The sequence below is a fragment of the Saccostrea echinata genome, unplaced genomic scaffold (genome assembly GCF_033153115.1).
Source record: "Saccostrea echinata isolate AGI-Se365-2 ecotype Australia unplaced genomic scaffold, CSIRO_AGI_Sech_v1 ptg000025l, whole genome shotgun sequence".
NCBI classification, from domain to species: Eukaryota; Metazoa; Mollusca; class Bivalvia; order Ostreida; family Ostreidae; genus Saccostrea; species Saccostrea echinata.
This window is the reverse complement of record NW_026889774.1, coordinates 26,760,804-26,786,139: the sequence shown is the minus strand read 5'-3', so window position 1 is coordinate 26,786,139 and position 25,336 is coordinate 26,760,804. Positions and strand designations below refer to the sequence as shown.

At 35.0% G+C, this 25,336-nt stretch overlaps 1 protein-coding gene across 3 annotated transcripts; it reads left to right on the top strand.

Annotated features, from left to right (window-relative positions):
• Positions 1-1,327: 1,327 nt before the first annotated feature.
• On the top strand, positions 1,328-24,636 carry LOC133192788 (uncharacterized). 3 transcript variants are annotated; one of them, XM_061328796.1, is made up of 12 exons: positions 1,370-1,414; positions 1,711-1,748; positions 2,268-2,330; positions 6,558-6,642; positions 7,305-7,496; positions 10,607-10,741; positions 16,834-16,995; positions 18,087-18,124; positions 22,511-22,565; positions 23,462-23,740; positions 23,911-24,108; positions 24,256-24,635. In XM_061328796.1, the coding sequence occupies exons 4-12, from the start codon at positions 6,558-6,560 to the stop codon at positions 24,420-24,422; spliced, it is 1,311 nt and encodes a 436-aa protein (XP_061184780.1). In that variant the 5' UTR covers positions 1,370-1,414; positions 1,711-1,748; positions 2,268-2,330; the 3' UTR covers positions 24,423-24,635. The 3 variants fall into 3 exon arrangements, with proteins under 3 accessions (XP_061184779.1, XP_061184781.1, XP_061184780.1); XM_061328795.1 differs by lacking the exon at positions 2,268-2,330 and having other exon boundaries at positions 1,328-1,414; XM_061328797.1 differs by lacking the exons at positions 2,268-2,330; positions 22,511-22,565 and having other exon boundaries at positions 1,328-1,414; positions 23,596-23,740; positions 24,256-24,636.
• The last annotated feature ends 700 nt before the right edge of the window (positions 24,637-25,336 follow it).

The window sequence follows — 25,336 nt, the reverse complement described above, 5'->3', positions numbered from 1 at the left end:
TTGACAGAAAAAATCGTTTGCATCTTGTTTTTTTTTTTTTTTTTTTTTTTTAATTTTTTTTTTGATAGCCCCAGAATGGGCCTAAAATCAAAATTATATTTTTAAAAATATTTTTTTAATAATTCGAGGGGTCACAACTTGAAAGAACCTGAAATTGGCAATTTTTTGGCTGATCATCAGAACTAATAACCACCCTTCACTACCCCCTTTAATTTGTTGGGAGAAAAACCCTTGCGAGTAATAATATAATTATTCATCGAATGCCATCAGGCTTTTGATCCATAAAAAGCGTATATGAATATTGAAATCAGGTCTTTAACAGGCGCAGATCCAGGATTTTTTTTAGGGGGGGGGGGGCAACTTCAACTGTAACAGAAGTCAGACTCGGAAATTTTTGACAAGCAATTAAAAAAATGTTATCAACTACCTCAAACCTGAAAAAAAACGTATTTCGTGGTGGTGGTGATGGGAGGGAGCACTTACCTTAGTCTAAGTGTAATCTTCTTAGATACATTATTCCTTTTACCATTTTAAGAGGGATCCTTGATTCCTGGGACGGGAAGGGGGTTCCATAGGATTAATAATTTTGCAAATATATAATCTTTACAGCAGAGAAAAGTTCATTTTCTTACGATTGTGTCTCATCAATCTTCTACAGGTCCAGGAAGGGATTTCATTGGGGGCACAATTTAACATAAATTAAAAAGTCTGTTAATTGAAACTAATCGGATCAAAATTTTCGTAGGGGACGACCATTTGAATCGGGGAGGGGGGTTGCTAAACATTGAAAACAAATAATCTGTCTTCGAAAATGTTGAAAATAAATAAACTGTCCTTGTCTGGTGATTACCCCCCCCCCCCCGAAATAATGTAGAGTTTGGGAGCTTGGCAGTTTTCAATTTCTTTTTTGTTTGTTTGTTTGTTGTTGTTTGGATTTTGTTTGTAACTTTGTTTTAACTTTGTTTTGAGGTTTTTTGCAAATTGTCAAACTTTTTTCAATGCAGAAGAAAACAAATAATCTGTCCTTGATCATCTTGAAAATAAACAATCTGTTCTTGACTGACATATTTTTATAATTAATTTGCCAGTTCCCGCTCTTGGTCCTCACCTTTGAATCAAATTTAATTATCGTCCCCTTAGATTTATTTAAATTTAATTTCATATTTATAGTAGGCCTATATGTTGGCAAAATTATTGAAGAAGGGTGTTCCGGAGGAGGGGGTGTTCAAACAGGGTCTGCGCTGTGTATACGAAGTCCTTGCAAACGGATCGGGATCGGAGTACTAAATTATTCCAGCAGACGACGTTGGATTAAAAAAAAATATTATAATGTATTTCATCATATATTTTGCATCTTGTGGGTGATCAGTGACACTCAAGTCCATAAATGTGAAGAATATGGACTCTTACCAATGTAAGTAGGGTTATTTCTTTAAGAATGAAATAAAATCGCCTTTTCTATAAGAAAAGGCATCTGCGGCAGACTTAGGATACATTTGCTGTATGCTTGAGTTGATAATGATTGTATTATGCAAATAAATAAAATATTTAGAGATAATTGTTCATGTTTTGTAAAATTTATAATCTTTTTAGGACTTTTTTTCTCAAGTGTCAATATTTTATACCTTTTGGTTAACATGTGCATAAAAGTTCCACTATGATTATCTGCATTTCAAGATGTCGTTTTATAATATTGAAACTTTTTTTCAGTGATCATTCTTGCCAGCTTTATGATAAGTCAGACTTCGGTAAGAAACAAGTTTATTTTTGCATGTCTTTTGACAATACAGACAAATTATACAGTAAAGTTTGAACAATAATTTGACCCTAAGAATTTGCACGAATGATTAATTAAAGGGATCTAATTATAAATATAATAACTAATATGCACAAAAAGACGTACAACACAGTTTGGGAGATAACTCTTTGGATTTCAATTGAAAGTTTAACTTGACGTTAGATTTGACGTAAGTTATTTAGCGTCAAAATGACGAATGAAACGATCCCGATGTACTTAAAGGATGCAATAAATCCCCTCTCCTCCGTAAAAAGGAAGAAAAGACAGATTATCCCCTAAATTTCTTTAATTTAAATGTAGTTAATTAATTCTTTAAATTTGTGATTACACCAAGGCATTTTTTATCTGAAAATCTTTATGCTACACTGTTTTTTTCCCCATTACAATGTAGGATATGTATGTTTTTCCTCCCCTTAGCATAGTTACTCCTCCTCTTTTCAGAACAATTATATTTTTTTCACAAATACAGAGATACATTTGCAGTGAGTTTTCTGAACGCAAGAACTGAAAGCCAAAGTATATACAAATTAAAGTAAGTATCAAATGTGGAAAAGAATTGTTTACTGAAATTAATATAACATCCCATTGAGAAAATCTTTTACTATTTAAGCAGTTTCAGTTCGCATTTCCTTGAATAAAAGCAAATAGTTTAATTTTGGTTATAACGCGTCATTTGATTGGATAAAAAATTAGAATATATCGTATAACCTGGGTTGCCTACGTCACAATGACTTACGTCAAAAACGTATCAATCCGCTTGACGTAACATTTAAAATACATACAATTTAAAGTCATTTTCGAAGTAGAAATTGTCTTATTTTTTACACTTAATGATGGAAAATTAAATTCGCGGTTTATAAAGCGTAAACTGCCCCAACCCAGGTTATACTAGTATAACTTGGGTAGCTATTAAATTCATTCCTTAAATAGTTTAATTTTGGTTGTAACGCGTCATTTGATTGGATAAAAAATTAGAATATATCGTATAACCTGGGTTGCCTACGTCACAATGACTTACGTCAAAAACGTATCAATCCGCTTGTTGTTACATTTAAAATAACAAACTGAAGGCATGTTGAAGGAGAAAATGTCTTTCTTTTTTTTTTTTTTTTTTTTTTTTTTTTTTTTTTTTAACACTTAATGATGGAAAATTAAATTATAAGGAATGAATTTAATAGCTACGCAAGTTATACTGGTATAACCTGGGTTGGAACAGTTTACGCTTTATAAACCGCGAAGCGATTCAATCAAATGCAATTTGATACATTGAAGTTAATATGGACGAATACGTAATTTCCATTTTAATTATTGAAACAACAGAATATCCGAGGGGGGCACCCCTCTCCTTTGAAATAACCTATATATATTCCATTTTTATCACAGGAGAGTTGTACATACAAATAAAATTCAATGCAAGTAGAATTCATATAGAGGTGTGAAACTGAATTCTTGTAAATGCGTGTATGGACTACAAACCAGACACTTGGACATAAAATCCTTAGAAAATTAGTTTTATTCAAAATAAAAATCAATTAAAAATTTATATAAAAACAAAACATATTCGTATTCAATATTCAATATGAATACATGAATGAACGAAGAAGTACATGTACTTCAGGGATTCAGTATACCAATTATATCTGCAGACATAACCGATGTTTTTCAAGTTCGAATGGTCTGTAGTGCAGAGAAGGAAGGGGGAGGAGGAGTCTTAAAATTTCAGAAACTGTTTATACCTCTTTATTTCAATGCAAATGTAAAGTTTTAAGTTTGTGATAAATATAATCTAAATTACATTTTAGAAGTAACAGATATTTTCCAGCTTGGCATTTTTATGTTGTATTTGTAGATTCATAGCATTGTTTTCGTCCCAAGTCTGAAAGATGCTGTGAAAAACGTAACTTATGGAGATAGGGGAAGGGGGGATTTTCCGCTTTAAATTCAAAACGTGTCGTTTAAAAAAAAAAATTATCAAGATTATTTTGACAACCAGTTACACGAAGGAAGTATTTTTTCCAAATTTAAACAAATGAGTCACCAAATTTTGACAGTTTGGCTAACCTGATATTTTTGAAAATAGAGAATTTTACAGTTAGTCGGTTGAAAATTTCTTCTCCTCGTGAACAGCCAAAGGGGGGTAACTTTTGGAACTTCCTGTCCAAATACGACTCGAACGATTTTATCTGAAATGTGCATACACATTGTCTTTATAGTCATATATAAAATATAGAAAAATTGCGAAATTTAAACGACAGAAAATTTCTGGGGGTGGGTGTGTTGTACATCCTTAAATTTAATGTAAAATTTGATTTAATTTGTTGCTGATATTATTTGAATCTCATCTCTTTAATTTTACACGTACATGTACAGATACGATGCTAAACTTTTGCAAGGATTGGGAAACATCTTTTGGAAGAAAAAAAAATCTATTTTCACACCCAAAAGATTAGGTCTCTTTTTTTCTTTTTGCTTTATGTGTGGCTAATATGACTGAATAGATACTACATTAATATGGCAATGTTTATAGAAGTAGCATTTACGACTTAAATTTAAAGTCAGACGAGGCATTTTTCTATAATATATATAAATTTACCCAAGAACTTGTGATTGAAGTACTGCTACTTTAAGAAGTTTCATCACAAAAATTGAGATACATTATCAGGCATTTGTGCAAGATCTAATCCAACTGGATATCACTTGAATTGCTGATATCACAATTTTTAGTATGTATCTTTAAAGTAAACTTTCCTTATAATATTTATGTAGTAAGATTCCGCTATCACCTGTCTATGGCGTTTATGTCTCCCAACTCATTCGATACTCAGGAGCATTCTCTGAATACTATCGATTTTTAAACCGAGACAGGCTACTGCCAGATAAGTTGATGTAACATTGATTTCAACAACATCGTTTTAAGTCAGCATTTCGTAAATTCTATGGTCGTTAAAATGACCTTGTAAGCAAATAAAACCTATTATTTGGTCGTAATTTGACTGAGATATTTAATACCAATTGCTAGGCCTTTGCTTTTTTTTTTTTTTTTACTGAATTTGACTACGGAATGTTCCGTCTACCTGTAGTGATCAATACATAACATTCCATGGGTCCGTTTTTTATGCCCTGTTCACAGATGTGTATTATCTGTAGATTTTTTTGAGATCGATTACTGCTTGTTATCTTCACCTTTTTCATATTGACCAATGAAATCACTGCTGCAATTATGGGTACGTTTACATACGGCACCCATAATGAAATCGTGTTCACTATGTGTGGTAGATTTATTAATAAAATACGATAGATCCTGAGTAGCAGAGGCGAGTTAAATATATTCCAGAATACTGACAAATATCGCCAAGATGTCGATGGATAATTCATAAAGTTAAACAGTGATTTGACAACACTTGCCATGTAAAAAAATTAGTTGTTGTTTCAACGCGGAACAAAACAATGCTTTTTTTTTTTTTACAGAGGGTACTAAAACTTTGATAAGGATTCATGGATAGAATGACAATAAATTATGGGTCTTGTTTTGACAGCGGCGTGTCTTGTAATTTCTTTATTAATTGGTCGATTAATTGCAGATTTCAGATTCAAAACGCTTCCTAAAAGTTTACCTTTGGGAAAAAATTTAAAAGCATATGTCTAATAAAAAAAAAATATCGAATAATCGGTTATAGAAAATTGTAACCGGTTAACCGACCGATTAGTCGTTGCCATCCCTACTTTTAAGAGTTAAGAAATTATCACAAGACAATTATTATTACAATTATTTTTAGTGTGTTACAAAGAGATACAAAATCAGATATTCTAGGACCAGAACTTTAAAAAAATATCCGTATCTGATGAATATTATACAATTATTGCTGGTTTTTGAGGTCAATACGATGATTTAGACACCTGAGGAGTATAATATTCACTGAACCCGAAGGGCGAGGTGAATATTGTACTTCGAAGGTGGCTAAATCATCGTATTGACCGAAAAAACAGCAATAATTGTTTTATTATATGATTCAATGATTAAATGACACACACTCATTAAGCAATTCGTGCCATCTTACTTGTTCGCATCTACTGAAGTACTAGCCGAACATAATAAGAGAAACGGGGTTAAAAAAAACCAGGTGTATTATTTTGTAATTTTTAATTTTAGTTTAGGTGCAGTGTAGAAAAAATAAATGTCAGGCACATATATAAGATCTATTTTGAAAAAGCGGGCATTAAAAGGGGAAAAAAATGACAACTTACCTGAAAACAAATCTTTGACTACCCCCCCCCCCCAATAAAAAAGGAAAAAAATTCTCCCAAATCAAAATTTTATTTGGTGGAATGTAAAGGTCCGTAACTTTTTGGAGGGGAGGAGGGCTTTCATTGAAATTTTTTATCCTTAAAATAAAAACTTAACATTCTCAAAAGGTGGGGAGAGGGACAGGCCTCCTGCACCCCCCCCCCCCCGATCCCTCACCCAAGAATCTGTGTCCCTTAATGTTATGTTCATATGAGTGGACGTCAGGTGCAAGTGAAATAACTTTCCAAAACTATTTGCATCAATTTGGAATTTCCCTATCTATTTTTGGTCCAATGTAGAATAAATAATTCCTTATATTGACCTGGAAGGTCACGTGCAGGTCAATTTAACGTAGTATTTTTCTAACATTGTTGGATCTCAGCCAATCATAGAGATGGGAATTATTCAATCATATAATAATATGAATTATACAGCTTCCAAAGATACTGAAAAAAATCACTTTGATATTTGCAGATGAACACGGGAAAGACAAAACCGACATTGTACAACTCCAAAGACCTGACCAAACGTGAAGAGTTATCACCACTGCTTTTAAACGGTTTGTAGGGAGACTTCATACTATTATAAGTATTGCGTACCCCCTCCTGGTGTTCAGTGTTAACTAATATGTAAGGGATATATAAGATAAGATGACCTATATATTAAGTCAGAGATTGGAATGGATGGCAATCCATTTCTTAAATCAAGTTCAAAGTAATAAAAATGTCTAGACGATAACTTGAGAACCCTTTGAAATTAAGACTTAAGATATTTTGAACAGTATCATAGAAGATGGACGAAATGTTATAAGCCATGTAGACTGACCCTTGATATTTCGCACATTATACATGTATCCGATCAATCAATAATGTTCCCTGTTATAAGAAAACCAAACTTAGAGGGGAAGACATATGTTTGTGTTGATTAACAAATACCCAATTTATTCAAAGAAATATCAAGGTCATAGCTCACAGGTGTCATCTGATGACACCCTTCCCCAACAAACATAACCATCCTATTTCTACGGATAAATATATAGGATTTTGTGACAATTCAGGAAATAAAGAAGTTTTTGTGCGATGACCTATACCCAATAACTTTAATAAACAGTTAATTGTGATATTTATGCATGCATTATTACTTATATATTATATTACTCATATATTATATTACTTATATATTATACATGTATTACTTATATAATACTTATATATTACTTAGATAGGAGGAATCTTGACTTTGAAGGCAGTATCCAGAATGCAGACGACGCCAAAGTTGTGATCCTGACATGTAAACCGAATATGGCGGCAAAAGCCAAGGATGGCCAACTGCTTTACAAACAAAAGGTCAAGGAAAATATACGTTTCATCATTGGGTGGATGCCAAATGAAAAACAGAAATATATTATTTTAGGTGAATACAGCCTTCATCTGTTTTCATTTTCAGAATATTGCAGTATTATTTAGGCCTATAGTATGTTAACTTTGTTTTGCAGAGTATGATAGATCTAGACAACGCGAGGAGTGCATGCAAATTCAATTTAAATTTTACTGTTTATACTTAACTTCTTTTACTCCTTGACCCTATTCTAAAACAGTTTATCATTATGAGGTCACTTGCAATTGATAGGTACATGTATCGCACAATTTTTTTTTTTTACAAGTAAACGAAAGTTTTTCAGAGTTGAAAAGATAAACATTTTTTTATTTCAAAACGGTATATAAAGCAGCTAAAGCAAATTATTAAATTTACTTATGACAATCACTTCTGGCACTGTAATTAATGTCTGGAAACTCAAAACGACTTACATTCATATCTTAAACACTCCCATGTACCTATTGTAAACCCTTTTAAAATCATTAATTAATAACCTGATGACAAATGATCATAAGATTGAAACATGCTTGTATAAGTAATAACTACAACAACTAATTAAGACTTAGACTAAAGGAAGTTTTTAAAATATTTTACTCGTAATTTTCATATATGTTATCAATATGGAAAAAAAATTCATCGAACTGCTAAAAAAATAACGTCTCGTTTCCCCATGTGCACTTTGTTTCCAACACAACCACAAATAGATCGGTTGCTCCCGCGACCGGTAAAAATAATGGAGAAGGTAACATTTTAATGTTGAACTTTCGGACTTTAGAATGTTGCAAAATGTATCTCAATTTAATGATTATTGATACATTTTAAAATTCAATCATCTTCTGTAACAAATTCAAATTTGATGACTTAAGTTTGAATGTTGTGTTAAATTATTCATTTTTTCTATTTTACTTCTTGGCATCTGACACATAAACTGTTTATATTTACAGTGCAGGGGGCAATAAAATCCATGTGCACAATATTAGCGGTTAAAATCAAAGTTTCAACAAAATATTTCACCTGTGGAGACAAGATAAATTTGGCACAAATATCACTAATACAGTTTTCTAAAATCATCCATAACCATTCCCGCCATTTTCAAGATGTTTGCTGGTAAAACAAAATAGCAACATTTCCATATCTCATGGCCGCACGTACATGTAAGGTCTATATAATTTATCATAGTTTGGCTGTTTGTGAAATATTTTGGTATCATTAAATTCTGTGCAAGATATTTTAGTAATCATGCTTTAAAAGAAAGGCAAATGACGTTCTGATAACGTAATTTAAAAATAATATTAAAAAGAGAAATCTATATGTATTAAATTATCGTGACACAATGGTGCAATTTATTGCCTTGAAAATTGGGGTTCAGCGTAACTTTTTTTTTTAAAATTGCAAACAGTCTACCAAATACAGTACGATCCAGCCAATAAGTCTTGGAATCGTATCAACATTGACGGAGTTTGCTAACACATTAGTGCATGAACAAGTTCATCCGGTATTCACAATAAAGCATGCTATGGATAAAGTAAAGAAGATTTCATCTTTTCTTAAATATCCAAGACAAACGCATGTGATGGCTTGTGACCCACATTTATTTGTCTTTGCCAAACAGTTACATAGGAATGACTGGAAATTGAAGGTTTTTTGTTAGTTTAATTTGTTCGGTTGCATATTGAAATGACAGCTATTAAGCTACTGGGTAATATGTTGGAAGGAACCGGCTGGGTGTAGAATAAGCTTAAGTAGACATTATAACTTTTGGAACTTGAGAGTCCTTTCTCAAAGTTTATTGAAATGGCAGCTATTAAGCTACTGGGTAATTCGTTGGAAGTTACTCCTTATATCGCAGGTTCGAATCCCACTGCGGGACGTGTAGACCGGTCGTTTGAATGAGGCCGTATAAACCGAGGTCCCGTGTCGCAGTAGGTGCTGGCACGAAAAAGATCCCTCACTGCTCAAAGGCGCTAAGTGCCGAGTACAGGTCTAAATTTGCAGCCCTCCACCGGCAAGTGGTGGCGTTTCAATATGAGTGAAAAATTCTCGAAGGGACATTAAATAAACAAACAAAAGCAAATCTTGGAACCTGTGAGTCATTCCTCCAAAAAAATTCCTAAAAGTAATTTACATGTAGTAGTATTTTAGAATGGGAAAAACTATATGAAGAAAAATTACGAGATTTGTATAATTTGGATACCGAAAATGTTGTCAAAATTGGAATTGCAGATCTATAAAATATCAAAATTAGCAACAACGTCAAAAACATGGGAAAGTGACGCCGTATTGAAAATCGTGATTGCCGTTTTGAAAATGGTCAAAACTTGAATAGAAAAGTTGAAATTTCTGTAAAATCTTAGAAAAGTAGAGATTCAATTTTGTTCTAATTATGGCCCTTGGGTGTAGGACGGGACCTTAATAAGTGATCAAACTTTTACAAGGATTAAAATAAAATCCTGTCAAGGAGAGCAAGGACATAGTACTCATATTAATATTCAAGCATCTCCTCAGGTAGAACAGATTCAATTTTATTCGAATCATGACGCCCGGAAGTTCAGTGGATCAAATTTTTACTGGGGAATATATATAAGAAAAAAAATTCTATTCAAGAACAGCAAGGTCATGGTTATCATACTGATATACATGTACAACAATTCTTGTGTAGTGCAGATTCAATTTTTTCAAGTCATCCCCGGGCTGGTAGGATGAGGCCACAACGAAGGATAAAAATTTACATAAGAATATCTTTTCTGGTCCAGTGGTTCATGAGGAGAGGATTTTTACAAAGATTCCGTCAGATTTTCACTAATTCTTAATTATCACCCTTTAAAGAGGGCGTAACTCTTCATTTAAAAAAAAATTTGAATCCGCTTTATTCATGGATGCTTTGTGACAAGTTTGACTGAAATTGGTCCACTAGTTCTGAAGAAGAAAATGAAAATGTTAAACGTTTACAGTCACGGACAGACTGGCTGACGAAGGGACAGACAAATGGACAGACGCCGGACAAAATGTGACCAAGAAAAACTCACATGAGCCCGGACAAATGAATGAACGAAAGTTTAAATCCTAATTTTTTATTTTGCCTATTTTAAACTCGTCTATAAAGCAATTTAGCTTCTTAAAAAAACTGTGATTTTTTTAAATTTCAGATTCAAGGTTTAAAGACTCTGAGATGTTTGGTTCGAGCAATGTTAGATGGTTGAGGAAGAAAGGTTTAAAGCATATGCCGCGTTCGTTTATTACAGCACTGGGAAATACGAATATCCAAGCTTCTGTTACGAATAGTCAGTATTTCAAGCCCATATGAATTACATTGTTTTTATAAAAGCCGATATATTACAACGTTTATCTGACATATACTAAATATTTTTTTGTTCTTTGCTTTGTATAGCATAGGGATCGCTTTTTTTCGTCTGCCCTTCCATCTGTCTCTCTGTTTAGAAGTCTACGATGAAATATTGAGATAACGAACAGTATTCAAGTTCAAAGTCCATTTAGACAATGCATACCGGGAGCGGAGCAAACACGGACCTCCAAAACATTAGTGGTTGGATCAGGTGCCACGGAGGAGTGAGCATCCCCTACCGACCGGTCACACCCGCCATGTGCTCCTTGTCATGATCGGGAAAAACGGGAAAAATCCGTAGACAATTCAGTGTGTAAATAATGGACTAACAATTAATATGAAGAACGTCAGTCAGCATTTGACTTAATGATAAGTTGTATTTGCTGACAAGGTTATTGTATCGACCATAAAACTTGCGAAATGATGACTTCAAATGAGACTGTTGATATCCTTGTTTCAACTTGTTTGTCAATACTGAATAGCTTGCCTCGTTTTAGAAATTGTTCATACGCAGAGCATGCTCTTGCGTATGGAATCAACTAGGAGACAAAACCCCCATATGCAGGTGAAAAGGGTATTTTGCTTCTTAAGTAAGGGAAGTTGCCTTATTTCAAATCACTTCAACGTGAAAATTTACGAAAAAATGCTTTAGTTGTGACTAAGATACAAATATTGCAATGAGGTTTAATGATCCGTTCAAAAGCATTTTAACACCATGTTAACACAAAAATGTGTGTGAAATATATCTAGATAACGAACAGTATTCAAGCTCAAAAGTCCATTATACAATACAAAATAGGAGCAGAGCAAACACGGACCTCCAAACATCAGAGGTGGGATCAGGTGCCATGGAGGAGTGAGCATCCCCTGCCGACCGGTCACACCCGCCGTGTGCTCCTTGTCATGATCGGGAAATAACGGAAAAATCCGTCGACAATTCAGTGTGTAAATAATGGCCTAACAATTAGTATGAAAAACGTCAGTCAGCATTTGACTCAATGATAAATTGTATTTGCTGATAAGGTCATTGTATCGACCATAGAACTTACGAAATGATGACTTTAAACGAGACAGCTGATATTCTTGTTTCATCAACTTATTTGTCAATAATTTACCTCGTTTTAGAAATTGTACATACGTAGAGCATGCTCTTGCGTATCGAATCAACTGAGAGATATATACCCCGTATGCAGGTGATGAAGGTATATTGCTGCATAAGTAAGGGAAGTTGACGATTGAAAAGTTAAAGTCATCACGTTTATCATAAAGCTTGGTTGTTAGATTACCATTAACGTCTTTTTCAAGTAAAATATCCAAATATAAACAGATGTGTCAGACTCTGTGGTATCTTTTATCTCAAGTTCACCAGGATATATCGTATCGACATAAGAATGAAAATAGCCATTGTTAATTGACAATACGTCGTCGATATATCTAAATGTCGAGTTGAACGCCACAGCAAGTGTTTTCTTCTTTTCACGTACAAGATTTTGGACAAATTCTGCTTCATATGAATACAAAAAAGGTCTGCTAATAACGGGGCGCAATTGGTACCCATAGAAATTCCAATAGATTATTGGAAGACCTGGTCTCCAAAAACCACATAGATATTGTTAATCAGAAGCTCAAGCATCTTTTTAATGTCGAATGAAACCTTAATATATATATATACTTAGCCGAGCGGTCTAGCGCGCTGTCCATGTACTGCTAAGAGACAGGTTCCGTTGGTCGAGAGTTCAACCCCGGGCTGGGGCGGAAGTGGGTATCCTTGTAAAAGTGAATTTCTTTGTGCTTTCTCTCTCTCTCTCTCTCTCTCTCTCTCTCTCTCTATATATATATATATATATATAGAGATACTCGACGTATTTGATGTTGTGTGACTGGAAAAATTACATACGTTAAATACAGTGTTAATTTACTACTACGGATTTGAATTTATTTTAATGTAAAGGTTAAAGGTCCGTGAATCAATTAAATCTTTTTGTCATCGATCAGCAGCAGGATTTTTGTTTTTTTTCAAAATCTTTTCGTCATCGGGGTCGATCAACATCATGATTTTTGTTTGATATTAGGCCAAGGAATATATATATATATATATATATATATATATATATATATATATATATATATATATATATATATATATATATATATATATATACAAAAGAAATGGATCTAATTTTTGAAAATAATGCCCTGTTCACACGGAGAGTTTAATTCGAATTAAACGTTACTGCGAATTAAATTTGAACCGCGTTCACACGAGGAATTTAATGCGAATTATTTTAATTCGAATTAATTTACTGCGCATTAAATTACTTCGCATTAGCTCCGTGTGAACGCTAAGCGAAGCTAATTCGAATTAAATTTCGACGCATGCCACATGTTGGTGGTCAGATATAGGTACTTATTGCTATTTTTAGTGGAAAACAAAGAAAGATTATGTTAATTGTTAATCACTGAAATGTGTATTGACACAATGACAGAATGTCATATGGGTCTGCTCCGCATAAGGTGACGTGATTTGAAAATAACGTCATAATAGCCTTACTAAATAGCCTTACTGTAGAAATAAAATTTTAATTCGCATTGGTTTACTTCGCATTAGTTGTCGTGTGAACGCAATTTAATTCGCATTATTTTAATTCGCGTTATTTTACTTCGCATTAATTTACTGCGAATTAAACTCTCCGTGTGAACAGGGCATTAAATTCATTTCTTATATTTACATTATTTTTCTGATGAGTTGCCCCAATTCAACTGTCATTTTTAAAGCAAAACAGTTTGCTCTTTAGTTTTGACGTCAAGACTGAAGTACGGTATTATGACGTAACAATAGAGATATTTATGCTCATCCATGGTAGTTCATGAGAAAATGAACAGTCTTCTTATTGCGAAGAATCTTAAGAAAAAGTATTTGGATATATATATATATATATATATATATATATATATATATATATATATATATATATATATATATATATATATATATATATGGTGAGAGAGAGAAGTGTAATCCCGCGCCATTTGTATTTGTTGCAGTCTTCAAGGTCACCTTTCTTAGGCGGCTTGATTATGCCTTTCTTCCAGTCATCTGGAATATCCTCTTTATCCCATATATCTTGGATGATACGCTGCAACATGTGGTGTGTTTCTTTTCCTTCTGCTTTCAGCATCTTGGGACATACACCATGCTCTAATGGGCTCGACCATTCTTCAGTTTATGGATTGCATTTGTAACTTCATTCATTTTTATCTTCCGTCTCTGTCTCATCATTGTCAGGGAGTATCAATGAATCGGTTCAAAATCTTCTCAAAATGCTCTCTCCACCTCTCTAGTTTTGCCAATTCCTCTGTAATCGCTGAGTCATCTTCTGCGTTTACAGGGAGGTCTTGGTTGATCACCTCTTATTTTCTTCGAGATCTGGTAAACGGTTTTCATGTATTTCCTTTCATCTGCTACATATGCTTCCTCAGCAAGTTGCTCCGTATAGTGGCGCTTATCTCTCCTCGCTGACTTCTTCACTTCCTTATCTTTCTTTCTGTACGAGGCGACTGCCCTTGACTTCAGTCATGATGGACCACAGGTCACAGTAGCCTAGTGGTAGGGCGCTCGCTTCGTTCGCCGCGCCGCTTCAAAACTACGACGTAAACATAGGTAGTGACTGTTGCTTGGTCAAGCGCACGGCATTAGAAGTGAAAGTCACGGGTCACTATATAAGTGAAAAATTCTCGCATGGGACGTAAAACAACATAAAATCAGTCAATCAATGATGGATCATGTGTCTTTGGCACATCTCTTGCAGTCGTAGACTTCTGCAACAACAATTCATTACCTGATGGAATTTGTCGATATTGATAGCTGTCGCGTTTTGGAGTGTGCTGTATCGGTTCCTGAGTGTGATGTTAAATTCTTCTCTGACACCTGGGTTTTTGAGCTTGGTAACATCGAATCGCTTGCTCTTACTAGTCCCGATCTTGGCCTTTGTAGCTTAAGACTTATATTTGCTATAACAAGGTTGTGGTCACTATACCAATATCGGCATGGCGCATTGCTTGCACGTCCTTTAGAGAGTGCCTTCATTTACTGTTTATCAGAATGTGATTGATTTGGCTTGTGACATTCCATCTGGTGATGTTCAAGTCAGCTTGTTTATGGTTGTATGAGCAAAAAGAGTGCCATCAATGACAATTTCCTCGCACATGTTGATGAGCCTCTCGCCAGCGTCTGTGAGGTCGCCCATTACATGTGGACCCATTACTCTTCTCATGTTGTGGTTACCCAACTTTTGCATTGAAATCGCTCATCAGTTGTTTAACATCATGCCTTGGCGTGTCATCAAGTATTGCTTGTAGAGAGCTGTAGAAGTTGTCTAATGCTTTTTCTTGTGCATTGTCAATAAGCACTCGCAATGGAGACCTTCGTATACCTGGAGTTGAGTCCATTGATAGGCTTCCACTGAAGGACGGTATTGGGAAACTTCTGTCTGATGAGAAGAGCTACTCCCTCATGATGGTTGTTATCATTTTGTCCAGACCATATAATGACTTCCCCTGAGTTCAGTCACTCTTTTCCTGTTCCTGTCCACCTGATGTCACTCATGCCCAGCAGTGATAAGTTGTACTGTTTCATCTCATTTATCGCTTGAACAAGTCTTCCGGTTTGGTATAGCATTCGGACATTCCAGCACCCAACTCGGATGTTTTAGTGTCGGGAGATCTGCTATAGTGCTGTTTACCGTCATAATTCCAGATGTATAGCTTGCTTCACTCCATCTACTAGATGAAATATAATTCCTTCTCGTCGTTTCCGTAGCATATGTGGATATTATGAGGTAGGGTAGCTGGCCTTACATGTACGCCATACCCTCCTCCTTTCTCATCCCGGCTTGGGATTGCAATGGCAGAGTTATTGAAAACATTTTTGCACTATTTAAATTGATTTCCATTTTTTATTCATACGCTGTAACTTCCGGTAGACATTGAATTTTAGTAATCATGTCCAACGCGTTATGCTCCAAATAAAATACTAGTTTTTTTTAAAGGGGCATAGACACAGATTTGAAGTTTATATCCTTCAAAATATTTGGTAGAATTTTCTTTACGTACATGTTTGGTTTCAGACCGATAATCATTTTTAAACAAGTGCTAAAACTACGAATTCGGGCGTGTTTAATTGTTATACATACATGTACTTGAATTTTCAGGAACTAAAATTTATCCTTAACATTGAACAAAATTGGAAAATCTATTATGTATTAATTGAAGATATTAAAAAACTTTAATCAAGAAAAATCAAAATATAAATATTTGAAAGCAGAACCAATACAGAAGCGTTGTCATTTCGTGTTCAGTGATGTGTGCAGTGATAGCAAATCGAACACACCCGGTAAATCAAAGAGGTCGGACCGTCTTCACAGTGTTTGGTGTATCGTTATGGAAAAAATGCCCATGAATACATATTATGACTTTTTATATTAGTTCAAATCAGATCAAATCAAGTTGATGAAACAAGAACATCAGCAATCTCGTTTAAAGTCATCATTTCGTAAGTTCTATGGTCGATACAATGACCTTGTCAGCAAATACAGTCTATCATTAAGTCAAATGCTGCCCGCCTTTTTCATACAAATTGTTAGGCCATTATTTACACACTGAATTGTCGACGGATTTTCCCGTTATTTCCCGATCTTGACAAGGAGCACACGGCGGGTGTGACCGGTCGGCAGGGGATACTCACTCCTCCATAGCACTTTATCCCACCTCTGATGTCTTAGAGGTCCGTGCTTGCTCTGCTCCTATTTTGTAATGTTTAATGGACTTTTGAACTCGAATACTGTTCGTTTTCTCCACATATTTCAATCATTGAACTAAACTTATTTTTAAAATAAAAAGGGAAATTCAATATTGTACAAAACGGCAGTGCAAGAGTTATTTATTTTATTTATTTATTTATCTATTTATTTCCATTCTTGCTGACCAGACTGTGGGAAAGTAAAAAAAAAATCTTGAGATATTTCATTTCAGGCTCTAGTAAAAGTTTTGTGACACTGTATTTGATACTTCATCGGTGTGACCATATTCCTGGAACCTTTAGGTGTTTGAATGTTGTGACTATGAGAGATATAAGAACAAACAATCACCGTTACCTAAGAGGTGACTTCAGATTTAAAGAAAATGAATCAAAATGTGAGTATCTTTAACAGTTCGTAAAATGTAACATTAAATAGGAACTATTTTCTTATACTTTAGTGTTTTTTTCCATGGTAAGATATACCATTTGAACAGGAACGATACTTCATAAAAGGTATGTGCCTATTATGGCAATATGTGAGTACGGGACCCGTGTTGGAAATCGAAAAGTGTAGAAATGTAGGTTTTTCATGCAAAACGCTGTTTACAATGACATATATTTACCAAAAAGTAGATTACTGTCCAGTTTTTGTTCTTTCGGGATAAGGTTAGTTAATAAAAGCAAGTCAATCGGTAAGTCGGTTAAAAAATATGCGAAATGTAAAATGAAGTGTCTTATTGTTAGCTCACCTGAGCCGAAGGCTCAAGTCGGCTTTTCTGATCACATTTTGACCGGCGTCCGTCTGTCTCTCTGTAAACCTTTCACATTTTCGACTTCTCAAAAATTCACCGGGCCAATTTCAACCAAATCTGCAACAAAGTATCCTTAAGTAAAGGGGATTCAAACTTTATCAAATGAAGGGGCACACGTTCTTCGAAGGGGAGATAATTTCGAATTAGTGAAAATTAATGCTTTTTAAAAAAAATTTTCTCAAGAACCATTAGGCCAGAAAATATAAAACTTAAGTGGAAGCATCCTCAGATAAAGTACATTCAAGTTTCTTTAAATCAGGTTGGAGCCAAAATGTACGATCAAAGTTTTACATAGGAAAAATCTTCAAAAATCTGCTTCTCAAGAACAGCAAAGCCTTGATTGGTCATTTTTATATGGAAGCATCCTCAGGTAATGTAGAATTGAGTTTATTCAAATCATGACCCCCCGGGGTAGGGTGGGGCCACAATTGTTCAAATCGTGCCGCCCCCGCGGTGCCACATATAATTCAAACTTTTCAATATTGAACTGATTTCTGCTTTTTCTTAGCGTATGTGTTCAGGTGAGCGATGTGGCCCATGGGTCTCTTGTATTTCTAACTCTATATGAGTGCGGGTTTGATCTTATATCGATAACATCGGCCCTTGTATTGTTGAATTGTTGAACAATACTTAATTACACTTTGATTATTATATATATCCTTGTCATTCTCTAGGTTCGAAGGGGAAACACAACGGTGGCTCCAATGAATTGGTACGTCTTGTACAGTATATAAGTACATGTATGTATTCCTGTATATTGCCAGATCAAATAGTTTTATGTATCCGTGTATGCTGCACTTGTGGTATCTTCTATGTAGAATAAGAAAAGTGGCGAGAGTAACCTTTGAATTTCCATATGAACGATTCTACTCAACTCTTTGGTTATTACAGGTCACTGAAAATTCAATATCTGACCATGTAAGTCCCAACTAAAGTGATTGTTTTAGAATACATGATCCAGAGTGTTTTACATGTGCTCTACCCAAACATTTTTCTTAGACGTGACAAACACATTCATACACATTTGGTTGGTGGCGCTCTCTATTCTAAAAGAGTTGGTGGTTGGGAGAGTTGGACTTTAACATGAGATAGTAGCTGGCCCGTAGGAATAAATTCCAGTTTAGGGGAGGGGGCATTGTAAAGGAGAGAGAATGAATACATTTCGGGAAAAAAGAATACGAAAACGAAGGACCTCAGTCTTCTAAATTTCTTCTAAATAGGTTTTGTTTGTTTATTGTTGTTTAACGTTCCTCTCGAGAATTTTTCACTTATATGGAGACGCCACCACTTGCCGGTGGAAAGCTGCAAATTCTGACTTATACTCGGCACTCAGAGCCATTGAGCAGTGAGGGATCTATTTCGTGCCAGCACCTACTGCGACACGGGACCTCGGTTTATATGGTCTCATCCGAAGGACCGGTCTCCACGTCCCACCGTGAGATTCAACCCTGCGAAGTAAGGATCAACTCCTTACTCCACGACTGTAGAGCAAACGCTCTAACCACTGCGCCACGCGGGCGACTACAAGACGTATCCGAAGCTTTGCATAGAAAGATAAAGTATGAAGATAAACAAAAAGAAATGGCAAAGGAGACTGCTTGTCTTCCTGGATCACCTGATTATTCATGCTGTGGCGAATCACAATACAAACTGAGAGCAGACTTTGAAAAGATTAGGGGTGGGATAAGGTGTCATGGAGGAGTAAGCAGCCCTGTCAAACGGTTACACCAACCGTGAGCCTTTTCTTACCGGAATAATCGTGTTCAGTATTGGAAATTAATGGCCTAATAATTTGTTTGTAAAATCAGGCATCATTCGATCTAACGACAGGTTCTATTTGCAAACAAGTTACTAAAATATTTAAAAAAATAAACTTTTGTTGAAATTCTGGTTCAAAAATATGAGCCTTTGAACTGTTCATAACATTCCCATACCCACAGAATGTCATCACTAATTGTTCTTTTATAAGCGTCGTCGCTATTTCAGCAGCCTGTGACTGCTATAGGTAGAGGAGGATTGATAAATTGTATGTTATTTTACGTCCCATTCGAGAATTTTACACTCATATAGAGAGACGTCACCATATAGCGGTGACGGGCTTCAAATATACACCTATACTCGGCACTCAGGGCCATTAAGCAGTGAGGTCAGTAAGGGCCAACACCTTCAGTGACAGGGGACCTCGGTTCTTAAGGTCTCATCCAAAAGACCCTTGACTTTCAGTGTCGGGCGCTTGGCGAAGGAACAGTCACTATCTATGTTTACGAAGTTTTGAAGTGTCGCGGCGAACGAGAATCGAACCGGGCCTCCCAGTCACGAAGCGAACGCCCTATCACTAGGCTACTGTGACCGGTCTGGTAAGGGAGGAATGCCATTGACTGTTGGCTCTTTCTTGTTTTCACCACTGCCACCATGGTCTGACTAACTGCTACATGCTATCGGAAAGAGTGAATTTATGTATCGATATAATGTCTTCATTTTAAGTAGCATTGCCTTTCCAGATCTAAATTTATCATTTTTACTCGATGTAAAATAGCAAATTCTAAACTTCCAACTTCATCTACGGAGATCTTCTTTAAACAGAACAATATCGCCATTTTTGCTGGTCTATTTTGTAGAATTCTCTTTCCTTTCAGTTAATTATAAGCCGTTATTTCCCTTAGACCTGCAAGATATTCATCTCTCCATGTTTATCAGAATGTATTATGTCACTGACATTTTTTCCAGATAGTAAAGTTTTTATAGAGCTAATATATACATAAAGTGATAATACAAAGATGTTAACAATCTAAGTTAAAGTCAACATTTCGAAAACTGTATGGTGGATACAATGGCCTTGTTTGCAAATACAATGCGTCATTAGGTCGAATGATGACTGAAGTCTTTCATACAAATTGTTAGACCATAATTTTCACACTGAATTGTCTAGGAATGTTTTTGTTCATCCGATCATGACAAGGGGCACACGCGGGTGTCACCTGTCCACAGGAGATGCTAACTCCGCCATGACAACTGATCCCATCTCTGTTTTCAGAGATGCGTATTGGCTCTGGTCACAATTGGACTCTTGAGCAAAATGACAATTCATTACAGGAACATCTACTGGATTATCTTTGTAGAGGCATGTTAAAAATTGATATCTCAAATGTTCCTGATTTCTTCTCCATTTTTTTCTTCAAAAGTTGTTAAAGATTTCAGGGCAATTTCAGTAGAAATCAGTCCAAAGGATCTGTTCTGTTGTATTTAAAGAACAAGGTTCACTTAGGGCCTTTTTTTGGCCCTGTGAATTTCTGAAAAACTGAAACCGCTTAATTTTAGTTGACAATGCATTAAAAATATTATTTAAATCTTTGGTGATTGCGTATCTATCAAAAATGACGTAATTTTCTGGCTAGTCAGTGCATTATGACGTCATGAAATGCGTCATTTTATCATATCGTGAAAAATTCTACAAAAACAGCCGATTTTAAAAGATATTTTTCGTTATTTTATTTAGAGCGCAACCTCTGATCTAAAATATGCACTAATTAAATGATAGAACTGTTTCTCAGAATTACAAAACACGTTTTATTTTTTAGATCAGAGGGTGCGCTCATATTATTTTTCTTCTCTGAAAGTACTCAAATATACCCGTTTTCCTTAAAAATTCTAGAACATTGCAATTCCATAAAGCCTGTTTTCCAAGACCTGGACTTTAAGGAGAAAATCTTTAATAGGAAATGAAAGTACTAAGTCTCTACTTTATCTTGATGTTTAAAATGGAACATAAAGTCTTAGTCAATAGATTGGTATATCTACAGGGCCATTTTATGCCTAAAGTGAATCTAGATCTTTATATTCCGTATTCCACAGGTAATAGTTCTAGTTTAGGCAGTTTTATTTTTAAAGGACTAGTAGCACTAATCGAGTTTTAGAAAACGGCACGTTGATTGGTGTAAATTAAAACAGAGCAGGCATATTCTTTAATGGCTGATTCATTAAAAGTACATTATTAAGTTTGTATGTCACTGTACCAGAAAGTCCAGTAAAACGATCGAGGAATGTGACAATTAGAAGTAATATTTAGATCTGAGGATATATTTTTCCATCGTTGAATGTCTTCTTCAGTAAATTCTGCCTCCCATTATTTGGTGTCATAATGTTTGTAGAACAACTTTCTCCTCAAAGTAACACGCTGTAATTTGAAGCTTGTTGGTGAAAACTTTAAAAATTCTCTTCTATATTGGACATCTAACAGGCAAACTGTTTACATGCATACAATGAGCAGTTAGCCTTCTACCAAAATTTTAATTCCTGTCTCCATCATTTAGGTTCCGGGGTGGAAATGAACTAGTTTTTACACATAAAAAAATTATTCAGTAAATGGTAAATGTGCCACTTAATGTTTGTGTCTCCAGTGGTCATATCCAGGGGTGGAACCAAGTTGATCCAATATATATGTGTGTGTGTAGTGTAGGGTAGCGCCGCGAGAATTCCATCGGCATCGAAAGGAAGTTTTTTGACTTGCCTAGATAGCCGAGCAGTCTAGCGCGCTGTTCCTGTACTGATAGGAGACAGATTCTGTAGGTCGAGAGTTCACAACCCCGGGCTGGGGCGGAAGTGGGTATCCTTTTAATAGTGAATTCCTTGTGCTTTCTTTATATATATATATATATATATATATATATATATATATATATATATATATATATATATATATATATATATATATATATATATATATATATATATATATATATATATATATTGTATCTTTAAAACCTTTATTCTGTACATATCATACATCATACATTGTGTAAATGTAATCAACCTCCCTGGATTGCAAATCTCATCTTTAGAGTCAAAAGATCTAGTCCCAGGCGGGACCGACTTAATCATAGCCTAAGAGAAACGTAGGAAAATCAGATGAATGTCAAGGACGAGGGGTCTCTTTTAAAAAAATCAATATGATAAGGGCATTCGAAAGTTGGACAAAAGATGGATCAAACAGGGTCTTAATCTACCTTGGTCTTTTGTTTTGGTAAGGTGAGTTAAAGGTATTATTTACGGGAAAAAATACGTGTGGAAATAAAAACATTAATATTGTTTTTTCTTCTAGAACAATCTTTCTAAAGAGTATAGAAGATTTATGGCAGAGAGTTTCAATAGAGAAGGTATTTGTTGAATCCAATGTTTAAATTCAGCAGACTGCTGCTTTTTGGATCTTCTGAGTAAGAGGCTCGAGTATTATTTTGATGTTTAAAATGTATGTATCAAGAATTCTGACTTTCTCCCCAGAAAAAAATGGGCAAATGACAATCAATATAGCATATTTGGCCAGAGGAGATAAAACGATCATACACAGGTCCCAAATTGTGTTTGAGAGATAATTATATTTTCAATTTGAACTTGGCCATTAAGCAAATCACCTCAAAATCCATAGGGATGTGTATACTCTGTACCTAGCAGTTTTGACCATTGAAGTGAATTAATTCTTTCACAGTAAAATACATTACATTAAAAATATTTTCGTCGACAAATGTCCTTTGACTGAATGACTTCAAGATCTGTATACGTCATCGTTTAAGTGAAGTTTTTATGTTTAAGAAGGATCACCTTGCCTGAACGCACTATTATCATATTCCACCAACATAGAATATGTGATGTCTATATGTTAAATATATTTGAGTTATTGCATAACTATGAGCATTTTTCGCTCACGACGTTTGAGCTTAACCTCCTACCTATGGAATTTAATATTGAATTCCTCTGACCATCATTTCCTTATGTGTAACTTGTATAGATGATTGTTAAAAATTCTGCGTTCTTGAAGCATATAGATATTCATAAAAGGATACAGCACCGATCCCGACATTGACCTTCGCGTTTTAGACTGCAGATCTAGAATCAAGTAACAAAATTTTAAGGACACAGTAAACTTGAACAAAAAAGATTAACAGATGTTTTAATTACTGATCTTTGATTGAATGTTTATTTGGAAGATTGTTGTAGAAGATTTAGATACTTCTTTGAAGTTTTCTTTTATAACTTAACTGCATTTAAAATTGAGGTTTTGGAGTGGCAGAAATAAAACTTCAGGAAATGAAGAAAGGTGATAAGAGACAAATAAGTGTACAGTGTAAAATTGAACAGAAGTACATTTACGATGTGACAGAAGTGGGGGGATTTTTCATCTTTTACCAGCCCTTGTGGATGGTGCCTCAAGCTCGCGTCCTACTAGTAGGACTGACAAAAACGGAATTGTGGACGAACCCCTACAATATCCGAATGTTCCCACAGTTCAAGGCAATGCTGAAGGCCAAAGATGCGAGTGGCAAATTGGGTCAAGGTGAATTATTACATTTGAAAGGTGGAATAAATTTATCCTGTGATATTTTCTGATAACAAGAAAATTTAATTTGTTTTATAATCATTTAAAGGTTTCATTAAAAATAAGTAAAAGACGCATCTAAAATGTATATTAAGGATTGACTTAACTCTGTTTTACTCTAAACACAGCTGACGAAGCCCAGTTTACTGTGAAAATACCTCTGGACGAATGTGACGCCCTCGCAGGAAACTTTCAATGTGCAGTGGTAGCTAAGGTCAAAGGACATACAAAGCACCCAGAACATAAGCACTCGGAAGTAGAAATGGAGATAATTCGAGCTGTTTACAAACTGCAGAGAACAGCAGTATCAAAACCAACGGGAAAATGTAAGAAGAATACATAAGACGTTATACTAGTAGTTTATCTAATATCTCGTCTTTTCATCACTTCTCTCGTACCATTTAGTTTCTAATTATGCATAATTTATGTCTCGAATTTCCTTTGTTATTTGTTAAAACTTCTTTCATCTTAAGGTATAAAAGGTAAACCAAGCGCTGATGCATTTGTGTCGTTGACTGTAGAAAAGGGACAAAAAGTAGAAAAGGGACAAAAGGTAACTGGGAAGTCTGAGGGAATTAACATAAGTCCAACCGTCAACTGGATGATGGCTGCAGTAATGTTAGCGAGGATCATCTGTTAATCAGGGAATTTGAACATAAGTTCTTTATTTTTTTTTTGAGTGTATACCATCAAGTAAAAACTATAATCAAAACTTAATGTGTTGCAGTTCCTTAACTGTCGTCAGCTAATGAAGAAAGTAGATCTATTTTCAAAGCGTTTTTTTATCCGCTACATGTAAATATGAGTTAATTTTTATGCCCCCGTAATCGGAGATTCGGGGGCATATAGTTTTTGCCCTGTCCGTCTGTCTGTTTGTTCGCAAAAACGTTAACCTTGCCCATAACTTTTGATTGGTTGGAGCTATGGCTTTCATATTTCACATGTGTATTCCTTGTGACAAGACCTTTCTTTGGGTATCATCACATTTGACCTTTTGACCTTGGAATTTGACCCACTTATGCAAAATTTTATGAGACTTTAATTTAACCTTGGCCATAACATTTGAACGTTTGGTTCTAGGGCTTTCACATTTCATGAACATGTGTATCACTTGTGACAAGACCTTCCCTTGGGCACCATTTGACCTTGACTTTGACGTTTTACTTACTTTTAAAAAACTTTAACCTTTGCCACAACTTTTCAACAGTTGGTGCTAGGGCTTTCATATTTCACAAGTATATTCCCTGAGACAAGACCTTTCTTTGGGTACCAACATTTTTGATCTCTTGACCTGGAGTTTGACTTGCATTTGAGAAACTTTAACCTTCGCCATAAGCTGCCATACGGGGGCATCAGTGTTTCACAAACACATCTTGTTATGTTACATCTTGAATATAAGTTTTACATATTCGATAGATTAAATGAGACCATCTGTTTGGTTTTCATAGAAAAGCATCATAAAGTGGATCTGTTAGAAATTTGGCAAGAAAATACAGACTTAGCGTTTGTGGAGCTGTACTTTTGGCGTCATATACAAGATGAGACTGTTTAATG